Source organism: Dendrobates tinctorius, unplaced genomic scaffold, assembly GCF_039654945.1.
Source record: "Dendrobates tinctorius isolate UK_male_01 unplaced genomic scaffold, ASM3965494v1 ptg000236l, whole genome shotgun sequence".
Lineage (NCBI taxonomy): Eukaryota > Metazoa > Chordata > Amphibia > Anura > Dendrobatidae > Dendrobates > Dendrobates tinctorius.
In genome coordinates this window covers 4,413,813-4,434,393 of record NW_027361903.1, presented here as the reverse complement: position 1 = coordinate 4,434,393, position 20,581 = coordinate 4,413,813, and the positions used below count along the sequence as shown (strand labels likewise).

Below are 20,581 nucleotides of genomic sequence, written 5' to 3'. Positions count from 1 at the left end.
GTGTCAAAGAAAACGCCCAATCCTGGGGATCGCCGCGCAGCAAAGAGATGACAATTTTAACCTGCTGCGCGGAGCTCCCCGATGAGTTAGGCTTCAAGGCAAGAAATAATTTACAATTATTCTTAAAATTCAAAAATTTAGACAGATCCCCAAAAAACACATCAGGAGTAGGAATCTTTGGTTCAGCAGCATGTTAATGAGCAAGATAGGCGGAAATTCCCAGCACTTCAGCAGCCAGCTGCTCCACACTATCAGACAATTGCTTAATCTCCATTAAGAAAATTCCTCCAAAGGCCTCAGAGGAAAAAATATACATAAAAAAAAAAAAATTCTGACTTTTTTTTTTTTTTTTTTTTACAATTCTTTCCTGCTATTGAGTACCCTAGAATCTGTGGTATGGCTGATGATTCTGTTATGAATGAGTCACCGGAGGAGGAAAAAACAAAAATACAAGCTAAGTCCAGAAAACCGGAGAGGTTGGTAGCTATCGGATTGCAGACCCCTGATCCAATACACCACAACTAACAGTAGCCGTGGTGTGTTCCTACGGTGGTCCTAGACACCTCGTTCACAGCCGGAGAACTAAATAAACCTAAAGAAAGAAAGGGGAAATCTAAACTGCCCCAGAGCAGACCCCAAAGCAATAGACAGCCCCCAACAGGTATTGATGGTGAAAACAGATGAAAACACAAACAGAAAGACAGGTTGAGCAAACGATGGGGCCCTCACTAACTAGATAGGACAGGAAAGAAAAGCAACTGTCTGCAATCACGCAAAAACCCTGCCAAAAAAAATGTCCAACACGTCTGATAGAAAAGGCCCTGAAGTCACTAGACTTCAAAATCACTATATCAGCACTCAGGTATATTCTGAAAACAGAGCAAAGAGATCAACAGATCAGAGACAAAAATGGAGTTCAGCCAGTCCCAACCAGGGCTGGCTGAACACAAACACTAAGCAAACAGACAAAATCTCATTGAACAATAGCAGAGCAAAAACTTAGCTTTAGTACACAGGACTAAACTGGAGGCCAGAGCTCAGAGCAGAGAGGATCACCAGCAACCCAGCCGGGTGTTGGCGGCCTTATATCCACTCAGATTCCGGGTGTCCAATCACACTCCACCTGTTCAGAGGACACGTTTTTCCCATCCAAATCAATTTCACTACCTCCTTTCACCAGCAGAGGGAGTTCATCGGACATCAAAGGCGAAGGAGAAAATGAGCTCATAACAGGTAGTATTATAGTAGTTATATTCTTGTACATAGGGGGCAGTATTATAGTAGTTATATTCTTGTACATAGGGGTAGTATTATAGTAGTTATATTCTTGTACATAGGGGTAGTATTATAGTAGTTATATTCTTGTACATAGGGGTAGTATTATAGTAGTTATATTCTTGTACATAGGGGCAGTATTATAGTAGTTATATTCTTGTACATAGGGGTAGTATTATAGTAGTTATATTCTTGTACATAGGGGGCAGTATTATAGTAGTTATATTCTTGTACATAGGGGTAGTATTATAGTAGTTATATTCTTGTACATAGGGGGCAGTATTATAGTAGTTATGTTTTTGTACATAGGGGCAGTATTATAGTATTTATATTCTTGTACATAGGGGCAGTATTATAGTAGTTGTATTCTTGTACATAGGGGCAGTATTATAGTAGTTGTATTCTTGTACATAGGGGCAGTATTATAGTAGTTATATTCTTATACATAGGAGCAGTATTATAGTAGTTATATTCTTGTACATAGGGCCAGTATTATAGTAGTTATATTCTTGTACATAGGGGCAGTATGATAGTAGTTATATTCTTGTACATAGGGGCAGTATGATAGTAGTTATATTCTTGTGCATAGGGGCAGTATTATAGTAGCTATATTCTTGTGCATAGGGGCAGTATTATAGTAGTTATATTCTTGTGCATAGGGGAAGTATTATAGTAGTTATATTCTTGTACATAGGGGCAGTATTATAGTAGTTATATTCTTGTGCATAGGGGAAGTATTATAGTAGTTATATTCTTGTGCATAGGGGCAGTATTATAGTAGTTATATTCTTGTACATAGGGGGCAGTATTATAGTAGTTCTATTCTTGTACATAGGGGGCAGTATTTTAGTAGTTCTATTCATGTACATAGGAGCAGTATTATAGTAGTTATATTTTTGTACATAGGGGCAGTATTATAGTAATTATATTCTTGTACATAGGGGCAGTATTATAGTAGTTATATTCTTGTACATAGGAGCAGTATTATAGTAGTTATATTCTTGTACATAGGGGGCAGTATTATAGTAGTTCTATTCTTGTACATAGGGGGCAGTATTATAGTAGTTCTATTCTTGTACATAGGGGGCAGTATGATAGTTGTTATATTCATGTACATAGGAGCAGTATTATAGTAGTTATATTCTTGTACATAGGGGCAGTATTATAGTAATTATATTCTTGTACATAGGGGCAGTATTATCGTAGTTATATTCTTGTACATAGGAGCAGTATTATAGTAGTTATATTCTTGTACATAGAAGCAGTATTATAGTAGTTATATTCTTGTACATAGGGGGCAGTATTATAGTAGTTATATTCTTGTACATAGGGGGCAGTATTATAGTAGTGATATTCTTGTACATAGGAGCAGTATTATAATAGTGATATTCTTGTACATAGGAGCAGTATTATAATAGTTATATTCTTGTACATAGGTGCAGTAATATAGTAGTTATATTCTTGTACATAGGGGGCAGTATTATAGTAGTTATATTCACATATGGGCAGTATTATAGTAGTTATATTCTTGTACATAGGGGCAGTATTATAGTAGCTATATTCTTGTACATAGGGGCAGTATGATAGTAGTTATATTCTTGTACATAGGGGCAGTATGATAGTAGTTATATTCTTGTACATAGGGGCAGTATTATAGTAGTTATATTCTTGTGCATAGGGGAAGTATTATAGTAGTTATATTCTTGTACATAGGGGGCAGTATTATAGTAGTTATATTTTTGTACATAGGGGGCAGTATTATAGTAGTTATATTCTTGTACATAGGGGGCAGTATTATAGTAGTTCTATTCTTGTACATAGGGGGCAGTATTATAGTTGTTATATTCATGTACATAGGAGCAGTATTATAGTAGTTATATTCTTGTACATAGGGGCAGTATTATAGTAATTATATTCTTGTACATAGGGGCAGTATTATAGTAGTTATATTCTTGTACATAGGAGCAGTATTATAGTAGTTATATTCTTGTACATAGAAGCAGTATTATAGTAGTTATATTCTTGTACATAGGGGGCAGTATTATAGTAGTTATATTCTTGTACATAGGGGGCAGTATTATAGTAGTGATATTCTTGTACATAGGAGCAGTATTATAATAGTGATATTCTTGTACATAGGAGCAGTATTATAATAGTTATATTCTTGTACATAGGTGCAGTAATATAGTAGTTATATTCTTGTACATAGGGGCAGTATTATAGTAGTTATATTCTTGTACATAGGGGGCAGTATTATAGTAGTTATATTCACATATGGGCAGTATTATAGTAGTTATATTCTTGTGTATAGGGGGCTGCATTATAGGAGTTTTATTTTTCATTATTGGAGGTGTGTGGTGGCTCATTTGCAGTGTTGTGAGCTGTGGTGTTTATATTTCTACTAGATGGTGGCCCGATTATATAGTCTCTGTTAAAAATAAAATAGTGATATACTCACCTCCCGACGACCCCTGGACTCTTTCTCTCCTCTCACCACGCGCCCGGCATCTTCCGGTCCCAGTAATGCTTTGCGTGAAACACCGCTGATGACGTCGTGCTCTCGCAAGAGTGACGTCATCTCCAGCCTTTCTCGCTAAGCATTACTGGGACCTGAAGAGCATGGTGAGAGGAGGGAAAGAGTCCGGGGGCCGTAGGAAGGTGAGTATATAACTATTTTTCTAACTATTTTTTATTTTAAGAGAGATTCTAGAATACCCGATGCGATAGAATCGGGCCACCAACTAGTGTATTATACTCCTGTTACACCCGGAGCTGCTGTCACTGTTCTGCTGTTACCTAATGTACTGTACTCCAGTTACACCCAGAGCTTCTGTCACTGTTTCTGTTCTGCTGTTATCTAATGTATTGTACTCTAGTTACCCCCAGAGCTGCAGTCACTGTTCTGCTTTTACCTAATGTATTGTAGTCCATTTACATCCAGAGCTGCAGTCACCGTTCTGCTCTTACCTAATGTATTATACTCCTGTTACAGCCAGAGCTGCAGTCACTGTTCAGATCTTACCAAATGTATTGTACTCAAGTTACACCCAGAGCTGCAGTCACTGCTCTGCTCTTACCTAATGTAATGTACGCAAGTTACACCCAGAGCTGCAGTCACTGTTCTGCTGTTACCTAATGTACTCCTGTTACACCCAGAGCTGCAGTCACTGGTCTGCTTTTACCTAATGTATTGTAGTCCAGTTACACCCAGAGCTGCAGTCACTGTTCTGCTGGTACCTAATGTATTGTACTCGTTACACCCAGAGCTGCTTTCACTGTTCTGCTGTTATCTAATGTATTGTACTCCAGTTACTCCCAGAGCTGCAGTCACTGTTCTGCTTTTAACTAATGTATTGTAGTCCAGTTACACCCAGAGCTGCAGTCACCGTTCTGCTCTTACCTAATGTATTATACTCCTGTTACAGCCGGAGTTGCAGTCACTGTTCAGATCTTACCTAATGAATTGTACGCAAGTGACACCCAGACCTGCAGTCACTTTTCTGCTGTTACCTAATGTATTGTACGCAAGTTACACCCAGAGCTGCAGTCACTGTTCTGCTGTTACCTAATGTATTGTACTTCTATGTTTCTTTGTTTTTCACTTTCTTTTCAGTCCCCTTAAGGAACGTTAACCTGCGATTGTTTCACTTCTAGCCCTATATACACCAGTATTGCTGTATACAGTGAAAGTCACAGACAGGCTGGACATCCCAGGAACATTCACATAATGGGATGTCATTTTGACCCATGCGCTCCCCGCAGTCACGTCTGAGGAGGCCGATGGAATCACTAATGAACACTCAGGCTGGATCGGATGCTTCAGTTCCTCTGTCAGTGATTGGCAGCAGCATTTAAAGAGGGTAACAGCAGCGATTAACAGTAGCGCCGATGGCTGCTCAGACGACACCGAACTGTACTGAAGTATTGAAAGGGAACTGGTCCTTGATTTATGCTGCAAAATGTACACGGCTACAATAACGTAGCCAGCCGCCGGGTTACTGTCTGTGATGATAATGAGACTGCTGAAAGATCTTCAATACAGGACTGGCAGTATGCCTCTAGTAGTAAAGAGTGAAAATTACAAAATTTCAGTTGTTTTTATATGAAAAATATGATGAGGAAAACCAAGAATAGAAAGTAGTTAAAATTCATAAAAACATGAAGTGTGCGCCGTCCATCCCGCATGGCCTTAACAACAGTTTCCTGTGCAATAACATCCTGATCCTTGGTGTGAGGACGTTTGTCGCTGCCTTCACTCCGTCTCCCGGCCGCACAATGCAACAGTCGGGGATTTTCTGCTGCTTTTCTGTTGCACAAAAGCTTCATAATCCGATCAAATGATAAACAAAGCCAAGAAATGCAGAGTAAGGCTGCACGTAGGGCCATTGTCTCGCCTCACACACCCTACATTGATATGAATCCGGCTCGGTGATCAGAGGATCGCTCGCGATCCAGCTACATATGACCCCACAATGTGACACCACTGCAGCGGTAATATAGTATTACATGGCGGCCATTCATATCGAACAGGTCTGACCTGTACACGTCCTACACATGAGCAGCACATATCAAGGGGTCAGAAAAGATACTAAGGTGCAGGAGGCTCCTGATTGATCGCTCGGACCAGCGATGCGGTGGTGCTGCTGGCCCAAATGCGGCGCCCTCTGCTGCGGTTATATGAGGAAGCCTGAATCCATGCCGCAGCGGAGGAGAGGAGGTGCACCAGTGATCGGCTAGCCTCAGGAGCAGTGCTTACAAGCTGAACTCCTTGCCTAGGAGACCGGCCTGCTGACAAGACGCAGCGGTGGCCGGCAACCTGGACAATAAGCAGTTAACAATAAGAATAAAATCATTCTTAAGAACAGAAAGGGTTTTTAACAAGAGGTAAATAAACTGCAAAGTTTCTTCTTATTACCAAGACCTGTCAACTCATTTATCATGTGAGACGACTTTAATAAAACGCTTTTGATTATTTCAAATTTACTTTGCATTTACAATTGTCATTTTTTTGCCGTCAAAGAAATACTGTTTACAGTTAGAGTGTGAAAAGCATTGCTAATGGGCTGCGGGGCTGTCACAATGTAGCAGGGTAGACAGTTCTCCGTGACCTGGCGAAAGAGACACAAATAGTGACGTGCAGCCCACGAGCTTATGAAAAGTCACAGAAACAGCAGCAGCGCCAGCTCCTGCCCAGAACGGCCGTCACAATGTGTCAGTATTAGGCTACTTTCACACATTGAAAGTATCTGTTTCCTGGTTGCTGGCCAATTGGATCTGAGCATGCGCAGACTTAAAAAAAAAAAAGGATCCGGTGGCCGGATCCGTCTTTTTCCGGACCTGGCGCATTCTGGCGCCCATAGGCTTGTATTACAGCAAAAAGCCGGAAGCGCCAGATCTGGCGTTTCCAGCTTTTTCGCCGGAGACAAAAACGTTACTATAGCTGTTTTTTCCAGACGCCGGAATGCTACATTTAGCCGGATCTGGCAAAAAACGGAAGAACCGCAAGGCCATGCGGCGCGATCTGGTGCTAATACAAGTCAATGGGAAAAAAAACGGATCCGGCATTAGATTTTCCCGCATTCGGTTTTACAAAGAAAAGCCAGATCGCGCCTGATGGCAAAAAACGGGTGTGTGAAAGTAACCTTAAGCAGCAGAGCGAATTGTGCTGCTGTATATACAGTAACTCAGAGGATTGTCTGCACCGATACATTGCAGCAGACCTCAGCTGTACGCAACAGAGGACAGACAACCGCCACTGGGGGGGGGAGGGGAGGAGACAGCCGCCACTGGGGGGGGGGGGAGGAAGACAACGGCCACCACCGGGTGGGAGACAGCTGCCACGGTGGGGGGGAGGGATTTCCACCAGAGCGGCTCCATTGTGGTCGACAGCCGCCCAACCTTGACCTATCGGGACACTTTTAGGGCTACCAAAGTTCATTAAAGTAAAGGTACAACCCAGAGCGTTTATACAGAAGGCAGCAATCACCCCTATAATATGCAGATGTCAACTCTCCCATATAAGGATAACTGAATACAACTTTTGCCTTAAACGAAAGCAAAGTGTTGCCTTCTTCACGCAGCCAACCTTCTCCCTGCAAAAGCCCTAAACCTGGGATGTTTCCCACAAAAACCTGTCAGAGGTAAAACAGTAACTAAGACAAGGAGGGAGATGCAGCTGCAGGTTCTCTCTATTGTCTGCAGACCTGCATGGAGGAGGAGCAGAAGTCAGCAACAGTGACACAGAGCTGAGCCCCAAAATGTGGGACACGGGAACAGAAGCGACTGCAATCATCAATGAGAGGTCCCAACAAAGCCAAATGTCCATCGCAGAGGAGGATAAGTAATGTATGTACACAGTAACTGCACCAGCAGAATAGTGAGTGCAGCTCTGGGGTATAATACAGGATGTAACTCAGGATCAGTAATGTAATGTATGTACACAGCGACTGCACCAGCAGAATAGTGAGTGCAGCTCTGGGGTATAATACAGGATGTAACTCAGGATCAGTAATGTAATGTATGTACATAGTGACTGCACCAGCAGAATAGTGAGAGCAGCTCTGGGGTATAATACAGGATGTAACTCAGGATCAGTAATGTAATGTATGTACACATTGACTGCACCAGCAGAATAGTGAGTGCAGCTCTGGAGTATAATACAGGATGTAACTCAGGATCAGTAATGTTATGTATGTACACAGTGACTGCACCAGCAGAATAGTGAGTGCAGCTCTGGAGCATAATACAGGATGTAACTCAGGATCAGTAATGTAATGTATGTACACAGTGAGTGCACCAGCAGAATAGTGAGTGCAGCTCTGGGGTATAATACAGGATGTAACTCAGGATCCGTAATGTATGTACATAGTGACTGCACCAGCAGAATAGTGATTGCAGCTCTGGAGTATAATACAGGATGTAACTCAGGATCAGTAATGTATGTACACAGTGACTGCACCAGCAGAATAGTGAGTGCTGCTCTGGAGTATAATACAGGATGTAACTCAGGATCAGTAATGTATGTACACAGTGACTGCACCAGCAGAATAGTGAGTGCAGCTCTGGAGTATAATACAGGATGTAACTCAGGATCAGTAATGTATGTACACAGTGACTGCACAGCAGAATAGTGATTGCAGCTCTGGAGTATAATACAGGATGTGACTCAGGATCAGTAATGTATGTACACAGTGACTGCACAGCAGAATAGTGAGTGCAGCTCTGGAGTATAATACAGGATGTGACTCAGGATCAGTAATGTATGTACACAGTGACTGCACAGCAGAATAGTGAGTGCAGCTCTGGGGTATAATACAGGATGTAACTCAGGATCAGTAATGTAATGTATGTACACAGTGACTGCACCAGCAGAATAGTGAGTGCAGCTCCGGAATAGAATGCAGCATTAGCGCAAGATAAATTATATTAACTCTTGTGCTACGTTCCCACGATCAGTTTTTGGTCCACTTTTTATGTTGCAGAATTTCTGCATCTATCATTGAAATTAGGTTACTTGCATTTTTTGAACATGTATTTTTATCGCCTGTTTGAATCTGTGTTTTTTGTCTCCATTTGGTGTCATGCTGTAAATAAAGCTGTTTTTTTTTTTTTTGCTTTGACAAAACTTTATTGACATACTTAGGTACAAATCACATCTTTGATACCTTTCTGCCATAGAAATGCACTAACAACATGTGCGTTTTTTACCTACAGAATTTCCACGTCTAAGTAGAGAAATTCCGTAAGGGAAACCCAGCGTACCTACAAGAGAAATTGACATGCGGTGGATGTGAAAAACGCTCCGCAGGCAACTTTACGGAGAGTGAAAAAGAAGCTCAGTGGGCAGGAGGTTAATATAAATCCCATCCGCTTTGCTAGAACTGTAAAACACGCAGCATCAAACTCACCAAAAGCTCATGGTGAGAACGTAGCCTTAGTTGGCATTTCCGGTGACATACAGGACAGGATTACATTAGTATGTCCTGCCCTGTTCTCCATGTTCAGCCATTGATCACACACTCTGCGGTCATAAGTGGACAATCTTTACCTTTTCATGGTGTTTTCCTGCTGTGTATACTTCTCATGGACACACTGTTCCAGCATAGTGAGGGTTAAGCCGCCTTTACTTCTTCCATTGTGTAACTTGTAGTCCCCCTCAGAGCTGCTCAGTTCCGTCTCGATCTCGTCCAGTAACGTTTCCTGCGATAATGGGAGGTGAATTTTGGACAGAAGATCTTTGGTTCTGATTGTGTCTACCAAGATCTCGGTCTCCAGATCGTCCTTCACATGCGGGGTCTCGAGGTCGTTGAGGATTTTTGGGGAGACAGTTCGGAGTTCATCCGTTTCTGAGGTTTTAGTTATAGCAGCTACATGCTCTGGGGGGTTTGTAGAATCGGGGGTGTCAGGGTCAGACTGAAGCAACTGCTGGGGGTCACAGTCATCAGGAGCGTCTTGTTGTGACGGAGGGGTCACCACGTCTGGCGGTGTCATCTCCTCACTTCCCAGTGTCCTCTCCAGTGCTACCTGCACTTCTGATTCGTCTTTATTTCCTTCATGGTCCTGGGGAGAGGGCTGCTCATCTGCGGCGGGGGGCGGCCTGTCCAGAGAATGACCATCGGGGTCCTCCATCACTCTGTCATATGTACAGCTGTAAAGGAAAGAAAAAGCAGCAATGAATAAAGTGAAGAAAGAGAAGCACAAAATACAGAAAATACCTACACAACTCCGGGCCCCAACCAGACCAAGGACCACAGCTCAAAAGCCCCTGAATTATTTCCTTCGTCTCCCACGGGTCCCCCCAAATACACAGCGATCAGTCAATACATGTCATAGGACTCCAAGCGTGCAAGATGGGAAGGATGATGGGAGTGATCGCTTGTGTATGAAACTGCAAGCTTAGACAGAGGGGTCTTAAAATGAATGATGATGGGAGTGATATATTCAGTGAGCATGGTGACGGTTCTTGTCTGGTCATGTAATATATAATTATTAACCACAAAGCAATACAATGATAGTACAATGAGGAAGAACAAAACTGCCAGAAAATTCCCACACCGCCCGGCCCCCATATCCCCCGATATAGATCACCACAGCAGTGTCGGCGAGGGAGATCGGGTGATACCACCGGGACCCTCGCCAGCAATCAGATACACACGGAAAGCTCCAGGGCAGTTTATATTGTGTCCTATGTAGCGGCTGAATTGTGATTTACCTTCCCTCCCCCAATAAATTCAATCAAAGCTTCGATATCACAGAATACTATGGTCCCGGAAAGGCTTATTACAGTCAGGTACAAAGTGCATGCTCCGCTTCATCTCTACGCTGCTCGGCATCTGCCAAAGTCCAAGACGCATAATATTCATGGGGGGGTCATAAAGTAAATGCATCATCTCGGGACTGAAGCTGAAACCACTTATCTACAACACGGGCCACAGACGGAGAACTACTCCGGCCAACATCTGCTACGCCTTCTCTAGGACCCAGTGATACAACGTGTCGATACAATGTGCCCGGAGCCGACGATACACCGTGTCAGTCCAATCTGCATGGAGCCAACGATATAATGTGTCAGTCCAGTGTGCCCGGAGCTGGCGATGCAACGTGTCAGTCCAGTGTGCCCGGAGCTGGCGATGCAACGTGTCAGTCCAGTGTGCCCGGAGCTGGCGATGCAACGTGTCAGTCCAGTGTGCCCGGAGCTGGCGATGCAACGTGTCAGTCCAGTGTGCCCGGAGCTGGCGATGCAACGTGTCAGTCCAGTGTGCCCGGAGCTGGCGATACAACGTGTCAGTCCAGTGTGCCCGGAGCTGGCGATACAACGTGTCAGTCCAGTGTGCCCGGAGCTGGCGATACAACGTGTCAGTCCAGTGTGCCCGGAGCTGGCGATACAACGTGTCAGTCCAGTGTGCCCGGAGCTGGCGATACAACGTGTCAGTCCAGTGTGCCCGGAGCTGGCGATACAACGTGTCAGTCCAGTGTGCCCGGAGCTGGCGATACAACGTGTCAGTCCAGTGTGCCCGGAGCTGGCGATACAACGTGTCAGTCCAGTGTGCCCGGAGCTGGCGATACAACGTGTCAGTCCAGTGTGCCCGGAGCTGGCGATACAACGTGTCAGTCCAGTGTGCCCGGAGCTGGCGATACAACGTGTCAGTCCAGTGTGCCCGGAGCGGACGATACAACTTGTCAGTCCAGTGTGCCCGGAGCGGACGATACAACTTGTCAGTCCAATGTGCCTGGAGCTGGCGATACAACGTGTCAGTCCAGTGTGCCCGGAGCTGGCGATGCAACATGTCAGTCCAATGTGCCCGGAGCTGACGATACAACGTGCCAGTCCAATGTGCACAGAGCTGACGATACAAGGTGCCAGTCCAATGTGCACAGTGCTGACGATACAAGGTGCCAGTCCAATGTGCCCGGAGCTGACGATACAACGTGTCACTTCATTGTCATCCAATAAAGCTGGTTATACATTCTAGATGCCAACAATTCCTCACTCAGAAATTACTGCACTGGATTTGCTCATTAATATGCGCAAAGGAGCGTTACTTAGAATGTGTCACTTCTTTGTATTCAATTCATGATTTAAGAATTTCACTGCAGCTTTATACAGAAAATGTTACATTAAACTCTGACACTAAAGAGACTTTTCCCATGAAAATCACCCCTCCATAAGGCTCGTTGGCCATAGAACCATAATGAAGGGGACCCCCTCTGCAAGCAGCGCCAATTCTAGTGGATCTGAGCAATCCTTTTAGTACATGGATGGCCAGGTGGGTAACATTCCCCCTATGCAGCTGTAGTAGGGTTACTTTATGGCTGACTATGACATTGCTTATGAAAATCAGCTTCTTTCCAGGGATACTAGGATGCTCAGTAATTAGCTGATGACGCTAAAGACTGCATATTTAAAGGTACTAAAAGTGATAAGAACCCCTTTAACGGACGATATCCAACACTACAAAGGACTGGCGATTACTTGGATATTGGTAGAAGTTCAGCCGCTGAGCGAGGCTCTGAAGTGCCCCACTGAAATGGAGTGGAGGACGTGACCACACGCTGCTGCTCCACCGAATATGTATGGGACACAGACAGCCGAATGCTGCAGCATCGTTGCGGTCCTTTAAAGGATCAAAGGAGGCCTCGCACGCCCACCACTCCACTAGTCATTACCTATGCTTTGGCTATGAGTAACCCTTTAAAGCCAGGTAAGAATACCATTTACTGTCTGTACTGAATATAAGGACACTAGAGGAGAAGAAGCAGCACAGGACGGGTGGAGGCTGCAGCCATCAGCTCCGCAAACGATTCTTCACTGGACAGGTTCCTTGGAAACCAGCATTTTCGGGGTAGATATGAAAAGGCCGAGTGTGGTAAGCCCCTCTGCTGTGCGAGCAGGAATAGCACTTTTAGCTGGAGGATGTAAACAAGTGAACAGAGAACAGAAATAATTCATTTTTGAAGTCTAGAGGGTGAAAACCATTGACCTTGTCTGCCCTGATCCTGTGTGCGGAGATGAACAGCGAGCGCTCTGATCCATAACAAGAAGTGCACCAGTCACAGCAAGCAGAGATCTTACACAAGACTGAAGCCAAGTCTAGCAGAAAGTTGCAAAATGTTTTGTAAAGCGGTTTGAGTCGCTCTGCGTCTTCAGTGGAGACATTGGGAACACTGGGCTATTGTGGACCCAGCACAATTAGTGGCCGCCCAGAGGACAGCGATTATCTGAGCAGACGAACAAAAGAGCATTTGTGTCTGAGCCGCACAATGCCTGCGACGCTGAGCGTTCTGAGGGGATGTGCACACGATCAGTAAAAGCTGCGGGTTGGACGCTGCGCACATGTGCAGCGTCCAACCCGAATCGTCCAGATGTTACAGAATAGTGGAAGGGATTTCTAGACATCCCATGTCCACTATGCGTCCACAGACGCCCGCAGCTTACTCGCAAAGACAGACTTGTAGCGGCGCGTCGTTCCAGACAGCAGCATGTCTCCGCGAGAGAAATTTCACCCGTACAACGTATTGGACATGATGAATCCGCACGGTTCAGTGATCACATGCGGATTCACCGGTGTTCAATAGCCGGCGGCGTTTTGGAAGTAGCGGACATGGGCTGCATGCAAAGCACTGCCAATTCCTGATCATGTGCACATACCCTGACGGATCATCATCGCATCAGGACACTCATCCTCTTAGATCTTATTTTTGGCCAATGAAGCCTAAAAAGCTACAAATTTGCAATAATTTCTTCACCATTTTCTTGATCTCTGCTTGCAACTTATAGACCAGAGTATTACGAGTGCAGAAGTCGCCTGTGACCATTATCAGGTGAATACGGCAGATGGACAACGGAACCATCAGCTCCGTGAGGCCGAGGAGCCAGACGGGAACTAAAAGTCCCAATGAGCAAATCATATAAACCAGTAAATTGTGGCTGCACAGAATCTACAGAACACGTGCAGGAGTCCGACACCACTCACAGACGCCTGCGATGGGCAGAAAACAAAGCAGCTGCCGGATTGCAACTCATCCTCAAGCAAAACACCGAATTTCCATATGAAAAGTGGAGACAGGAAAGTGTCTGGGACAGGGACCTGCTCTGCATGAACCATGATGGGAAGAGGCGTCTCACACTACTTGTACCGTTCCAGGGCTGAATTCACTATTCTGCAGCCGAGATCTCCCAGCGTTCCCTGCATGTTCGGTGTCTGCTTGCTGCGGGGATCCTCAGGGCAATGTCATCACAGACTCATGGTATCCGGCTCTTCGACTGTAAGCTCGCTGGCTGCCATTATAGCCTGTGCATTTCTCCTGCTGTGCTATATATGTAGAGTGACCGGCGCACACAGTCCGGCTCCGCTATCCCGGCAGGAGCTGTATAAAGGAGTAGAGTATACAGCCGAGCACAGGACAAGTATATACAACCCCTGGAGGAGAGCAGACTTCGTCCGGTGAGATCAGGAGACCATCCGAATGGTGAGATCATCACATCATCACCTGCTATAGAGGAGCGAGGGGAGGGTGGGGGGTCTGCACCTGACACAAAAATGCAGAGATGCCGGCACGTCCGCTGCCAGACACTGTGTACAGCGAGAATGAGGCCAGACCCCACGAAAGAATATAAGAGACCCCTCATATTCAGCTCAAAGCTGCTGTGCCAATGTGTACCACCAACAACAACGCTTCAACAACCAACCCCCCCCCGCCCCCGCTCTGCAGCCTCCGCACTGCAACCTACGATCCCAAACAGTACCAGGGAGCTGCACTTCTCACAGACCATTGCCCCTCATCCCCCAAACAGTACCCCAGACTCCAAGAAATGGCAAACTGGCATCTGCGTCCTCCCCCCTACAATACGGCGACGGGCGCCTCCGTCCTCCCCCCTACAATACGGCGACGGGCGCCTCCGTCCTCCCCCCTACAATACGGCGACGGGCGCCTCCGTCCTCCCCCCTACAATACTGCGACGGGCGCCTCCGTCCTCCACTCTACAATACTGTGACGGGCGCCTCCGTCCTCCACTCTACAGTACTGTGACGGGCGCCTCCGTCCTCCACTCTACAGTACTGTGACGGGCGCCTCCGTCCTCCACTCTACAATACTGTGACGGGCGCCTCCGTCCTCCACTCTACAATACTGTGACGGGCGCCTCCGTCCTCCACTCTACAATACTGTGGCGGGCGCCTCCGTCCTCCACTCTACAATACTGTGGCGGGCGCCTCCGTCCTCCACTCTACAATACTGTGACGGGCGCCTCCGTCCTCCACTCTACAGTACTGTGACGGGCGCCTCCGTCCTCCACTCTACAGTACTGTGACGGGCGCCTCCGTCCTCCACTCTACAGTACTGTGACGGGCGCCTCCGTCCTCCACTCTACAATACTGTGACGGGCGCCTCCGTCCTCCACTCTACAATACTGTGACGGGCGCCTCCGTCCTCCACTCTACAATACTGTGACGGGCGCCTCCGTCCTCCACTCTACAATACTGTGACGGGCGCCTCCGTCCTCCACTCTACAATACTGTGACGGGCGCCTCCGTCCTCCACTCTACAATACTGTGACGGGCGCCTCCGTCCTCCACTCTACAATACTGTGACGGGCGCCTCCGTCCTCCACTCTACAATACTGTGACGGGCGCCTCCGTCCTCCACAATACTGTGACGGGCGCCTCCGTCCTCCACTCTACAATACTGTGACGGGCGCCTCCGTCCTCCACTCTACAGTACTGTGACGGGCGCCTCCGTCCTCCACTCTACAGTACTGTGACGGGCGCCTCCGTCCTCCACTCTACAGTACTGTGACGGGCGCCTCCGTCCTCCACTCTACAATACTGTGACGGGCGCCTCCGTCCTCCACTCTACAATACTGTGACGGGCGCCTCCGTCCTCCACTCTACAGTACTGTGACGGGCGCCTCCGTCCTCCACTCTACAGTACTGTGACGGGCGCCTCCGTCCTCCACTCTACAGTACTGTGACGGGCGCCTCCGTCCTCCACTCTACAGTACTGTGACGGGCGCCTCCGTCCTCCACTCTACAGTACTGTGACGGGCGCCTCCGTCCTCCACTCTACAGTACTGTGACGGGCGCCTCCGTCCTCCACTCTACAGTACTGTGACGGGCGCCTCCGTCCTCCACTCTACAATACTGTGACGGGCGCCTCCGTCCTCCACTCTACAATACGGCGTCTGGTGCCTCCGTCCTCCACTCTACAGTACGGCGTCTGGTGCCTCCGTCCTCCACTCTACAATACTGTGACGGGCGCCTCCGTCCTCCACTCTACAGTACGGCGTCTGGTGCCTCCGTCCTCCACTCTACAGTACGGCATCTGGTGCCTCCGTCCTCCACTCTACAGTACGGCGTCTGGTGCCTCCGTCCTCCACTCTACAATACTGTGACGGCCGCCTCCGTCCTCCACTCTACAGTACGGCGTCTGGTGCCTCCGTCCTCCACTCTACAATACTGTGACGGCCGCCTCCGTCCTCCACTCTACAGTACGGCGTCTGGTGCCTCCGTCCTCCACTCTACAGTACGGCGTCTGGTGCCTCCGTCCTCCACTCTACAGTACGGCGTCTGGTGCCTCCGTCCTCCACTCTACAATACTGTGACGGCCGCCTCCGTCCTCCACTCTACAGTACGGCGTCTGGTGCCTCCGTCACCCTTCACAATCTTCCCCCCACCAGTTGTCCTCTTTTCCCAGGACACCAGTGTGCAGCCCTCTCCTCACAGATGACACATTACATGACCGGTCACACAGGTTACCGGCACCCTGTCCCTCCGGTGCCTCAGTCTCCCGGTGTCTTGTCTCCCGGTGTCCTGTCTCCCGGTGTCCCCGCACCTTCTCACCGCCGGCTCCGCGCTTCTCCTCAGCTCTGCTCCATCCTCGGTTCCTCTCACTGACACATCAACAAAGATGGCCGCCGTGCCGTCAAGCCCTGCAACTGCTCCCACCAATCAGAGCGGCGCCCCCGGCCGACGTCAGAGCGCTCCTCCGGCAACACTGCAAGGTGACTGACTGTGGGAGGAGCCAACCACTATCACTGAGGAGACGGGGCGGAGCCGGAGAGGTGATAGCCTAATAGGGAGGGACCGAAGAGAGGGGGCGGGGAGCAGCCTAGTGGGAGGGGCTGAGGGGTTCCCAAAGGCGGGGTCTGCAGTGATAGGCGCGATGCAGGTGTAGTGGGTTGAACTATAATGACGTCATGTAGCATGTGATCTCCGATGCTGCCCAGTGATTGGTGGTTATTTAGAGATGGGCGGGGTCACACTGCTCTGTTTGGAGGCTGTTAGTCGCGCTGTTGCGACGTCACCGCCTCCGACTGCTCAGTCACCAGTGGTCCTCAGTGTGGACGGTTGCATCTTGGCATCGACCAGGCTGAAAACTGTTTATCCCCAGACATGGATTACGGCGTGAGACAGAACGACGGAAAGGTGACGGGTTTTTTTTTTTTTTTTTTGTTTCTTACAGGAGACGAGGGCTTCGGTGGAATAGGCGTTATGTGAGTATAACTGTGTTTGTTATTTTTAAAGGGAATCTGTCATCCTTTTTTTGCCCTATTCGCTGCCGGCATTGACATCGGGGGCACAGCAGAATTGCGCTGGAGCCATTACAGGACGGGAGAAGAGGATGGCATCGCATGAAGAAGGGAGGCACCGGACCGCGGCACCCACCGGACCGGACCGCCCACCTCGGTGAGTATAATATAACGTGTTTTTCTTATCTTTTAGGTTACATCGGGGGCTTATCTACAGCATTACAGAATGCATTACAGAATGCTGGAGATAAGCACCCGATGTCTATGCCGGCAACTAATAGGGCAAAAAAAAGGGTGACAGATTCCCTTTAAATAAAACTGGAAAAGTGTGTTTTGTTTTATTTCTAATAAAGGACTTTATTCTGGCTGTGTCTTTACCATATATCTATAGGATTAGTAAGGCCATGTGCACACGGTGCGGATTCTGCTGCGGATCCGCAGCGTTTCAGTCCCTGTGGGTCCGCAGCAGATTTAGCTGCGTTGTATAGTATCATTGTTTTCAATGGTAAACTGAAAAGCGCTGTGCACATGCTGCGGGTTTTTCCGCGGGTTCAAATCCGCAGTATGTCAATTCTTTGTGCGGATTCCGCTGCGGTTTCACACCTTTTCCATTGTAGAGGTGTGAAACCGCAGGGCAAAACTGCAGGTCTTTTGACCTGAGAATTTACCTGGGGATTTTTCCAAATCCGCAGGACTAAAATCTACGTGTGCACATAGCCTAATAGGTGTCTTATAGACGCCTCTCCATTACTAACCTCGGGGCTTGATGTCACTGTGCAATACAAAAGTGACATCAACCCCACAAATAGGAACCCCACTTGCCACCGCTACAGGGCAAATGGGAAGAGTCGGGTAAAGCGCCAGAATTGGCACATCTAATAGATGTGCCTTTTCTGGGCAGCTGTGGGCTGCTATTTTAGGCGGGGTGGGATCAAAATATCCACGGCCCCTTACCAGCCTGAGAATACCAGCTGTCAGCTTTATCAAGGCTGGTTGTCAAAATTAGGGGGGAACTCCACATGTTTATTAAAATTATATCTTTAAATTAAAAAAAAATATGGCATGGGTATCCAGGTACTGTTCTGGTACCCGAACCTGAACTTTTTGTAACTGTTCAGCCAGACCCGAACATCCAGGTGTCCTTCGACCTCTAGTTAATATGTATCAAATGAGTCAGTGTGGGCGGGGTCAGAAGTGAATAACCAATCAGCAGCTCTGTGACGGCAGCGGAGGATACATTGTATCCACAGGAAAAATATCAGCCAATAGGTGGAGTGAGGAGTGTCCATGAAGATCCAGGGGCCTCTCTGCATATGCTTAGGTGCTTGGGGCCCCTGGCTGCAGTCCTCACCTTATAAAGCCGGTCATAATCTCTCAGGCCTCGTGCTGATGTGTGTCATGTAAACCCAGGGCCGCATTCACACATGAATCTTACTTATTTTCTCAGGTGTCCTGATTGTATCAATTTTTTTTTTCTCTTTGCTGTTCAGTAATGAATAAACTGCAAATGTTATTTTTCCTTTAACTCTTAAAGGGAGCGTGACTCCAGAGCGTCGTCCATTTTAATTTAATCCTCATAGACTTTAATGACCGAGTCTGAGCCACAAAAGTGATGAGAACAAGACAACCTATGAGTCTCACAGATCTCAGAAATGGATCCATTATTAACCCCTCTCTGACATCAGATGTAATGATCTGTCCATGTGACCTGAGCCAATTTGACCATGGACGATCATTACGGCATGGCGATCACTGGGGGGGCAATCGCCACCGGGTGTCAGCTGATTCTCACAGGTCACACCCGGTACTCGGTGCCAGGAGCAGTCACAGACCGCTCCCGGAACTTTAACCCCCAAAATAATGCGATCAAACAAGATCGCAGCATTCCGGGAGCAGGCGCAGAGCTGGCAGCCCCTCTGCCTTTGGATCGGAGACCATGCGACATGACGCGGGGTCCCGATCGTTGCCATGCCAACATCTGGGTCACCAGAGCTATGAAACTTGTTGATCATGCGCAGTGATGACTAGCAAGTCTCTCTGTCAGTGCAGCACTGACAGCTTCTATGGCATGGCGATCCTGCGTCATCTGCATGCTATAGATACGATCAGCCTGCAAAAAAAAGATTGTCCCATAGTGGGACAAAGTAAAAAAGTTTAAAAAAAAAAAAAAATTTAATTGTAGAAATAATTTTTTAAAAAATCAAAAATAATAAAAAAAAATCAATATATATTCTATCACTAAATAAATATTTGAATGAAAATAAAATCTAAACAAAAGCACACACATTTGGTATCGCTGCGTCCGTAACGACCCGACCTATAGAACTATCTCACTAGTTAACCCCTTTAGTGAACCCCATAAAAAAATAAAAAGCAAAAAACAATGCTTTATCATCATACCGCCAAACAAAAAGTGGAATAATACGAGATCAAAAAGACGGATATAAATAATCATGGTACCACTGAAAACGTCATCTTATCCCGCAAAAAAACAAGCCGCCATATAGCTCCATCACCAGAAAAGTAAAAGGTATAGCTCTCAGAATAAAGCGATGCAAAAACAATTATTTACTATATAAAATAGTAGTTATTGTATAAAAGTGCCATAACATAAAAAATTGATATAAATGAGGTATCGCTGTCGTCGTACTGACCCGAAGAATAAAGCTGCCTTATCAATTTTACCACAGACAAAACAGTATCAACACCCCCCCCCAAAAAAAATAAATAATAGAACAAAAACCAGCGTTTCTTCTGCCCCCAAAAATCAGAATAGAAAGTGATCAAACAATGTCATGTGCCTGAAAATAGTACCAATAAAAACGTCAACTCATCCCGCAAAAAACAAGACCTCACATGACTCGTGGACCAAAATATGGAAAAATTATAGCTCTCAAAATGTGGTGATGCAGAAACTATTTTTGGCAATAAAAAGCGTCTTTTAGTGTGTGACAGCAGCCAAACATAAAAACCCGCTATAACGCCTCTTCCACACGTCCAGATGTTTCCGGTACCGGGGATATCAGTGTCCGTGTGTGTAATACTTGCAGCACACGTGTGGCATGCCTGTGCCGCATCAGTACCACAAGGACGGGCGCCAGGGAAGAAGCGTTAAAGTAAGTGCTGTTCCCCAGCGCCGGGTGCTGAATACGGCTCTCATCATTCTCCCGTACTCTGCCGGCAATCGGCGCGAGCAGAGAATGATGAGTTACATTTAAGTAATAAAAGAGACAGCAGGTGGCAGCTGATGGGACTATTACTCCCAGCAGTCTACCCCTG

At 46.9% G+C, this 20,581-nt stretch overlaps 1 protein-coding gene across 4 annotated transcripts in view; it reads right to left on the bottom strand.

Annotated features, from left to right (window-relative positions):
• The window catches only part of CCDC186 (coiled-coil domain containing 186), a 105,338-nt gene extending 88,561 nt beyond the window's left edge, over positions 1-16,777 (bottom strand). For 2 of the 4 annotated variants that reach the window (XM_073556620.1, XM_073556623.1), the window contains exons 1-2: positions 16,606-16,776; positions 9,323-9,922 (exon numbers count right to left, since the gene is read on the bottom strand). In XM_073556620.1, coding sequence (XP_073412721.1) covers positions 9,323-9,903 — 581 coding nt within the window. In that variant the 5' untranslated portion in view covers positions 9,904-9,922; positions 16,606-16,776. Of the gene's footprint in view, positions 1-9,322; positions 9,923-16,529 lie in introns of all 4 variants that reach the window. The other 2 variants (XM_073556622.1, XM_073556621.1) reach the window with 2 other exon arrangements.
• Between the last annotated feature and the right edge of the window lie 3,804 nt (positions 16,778-20,581).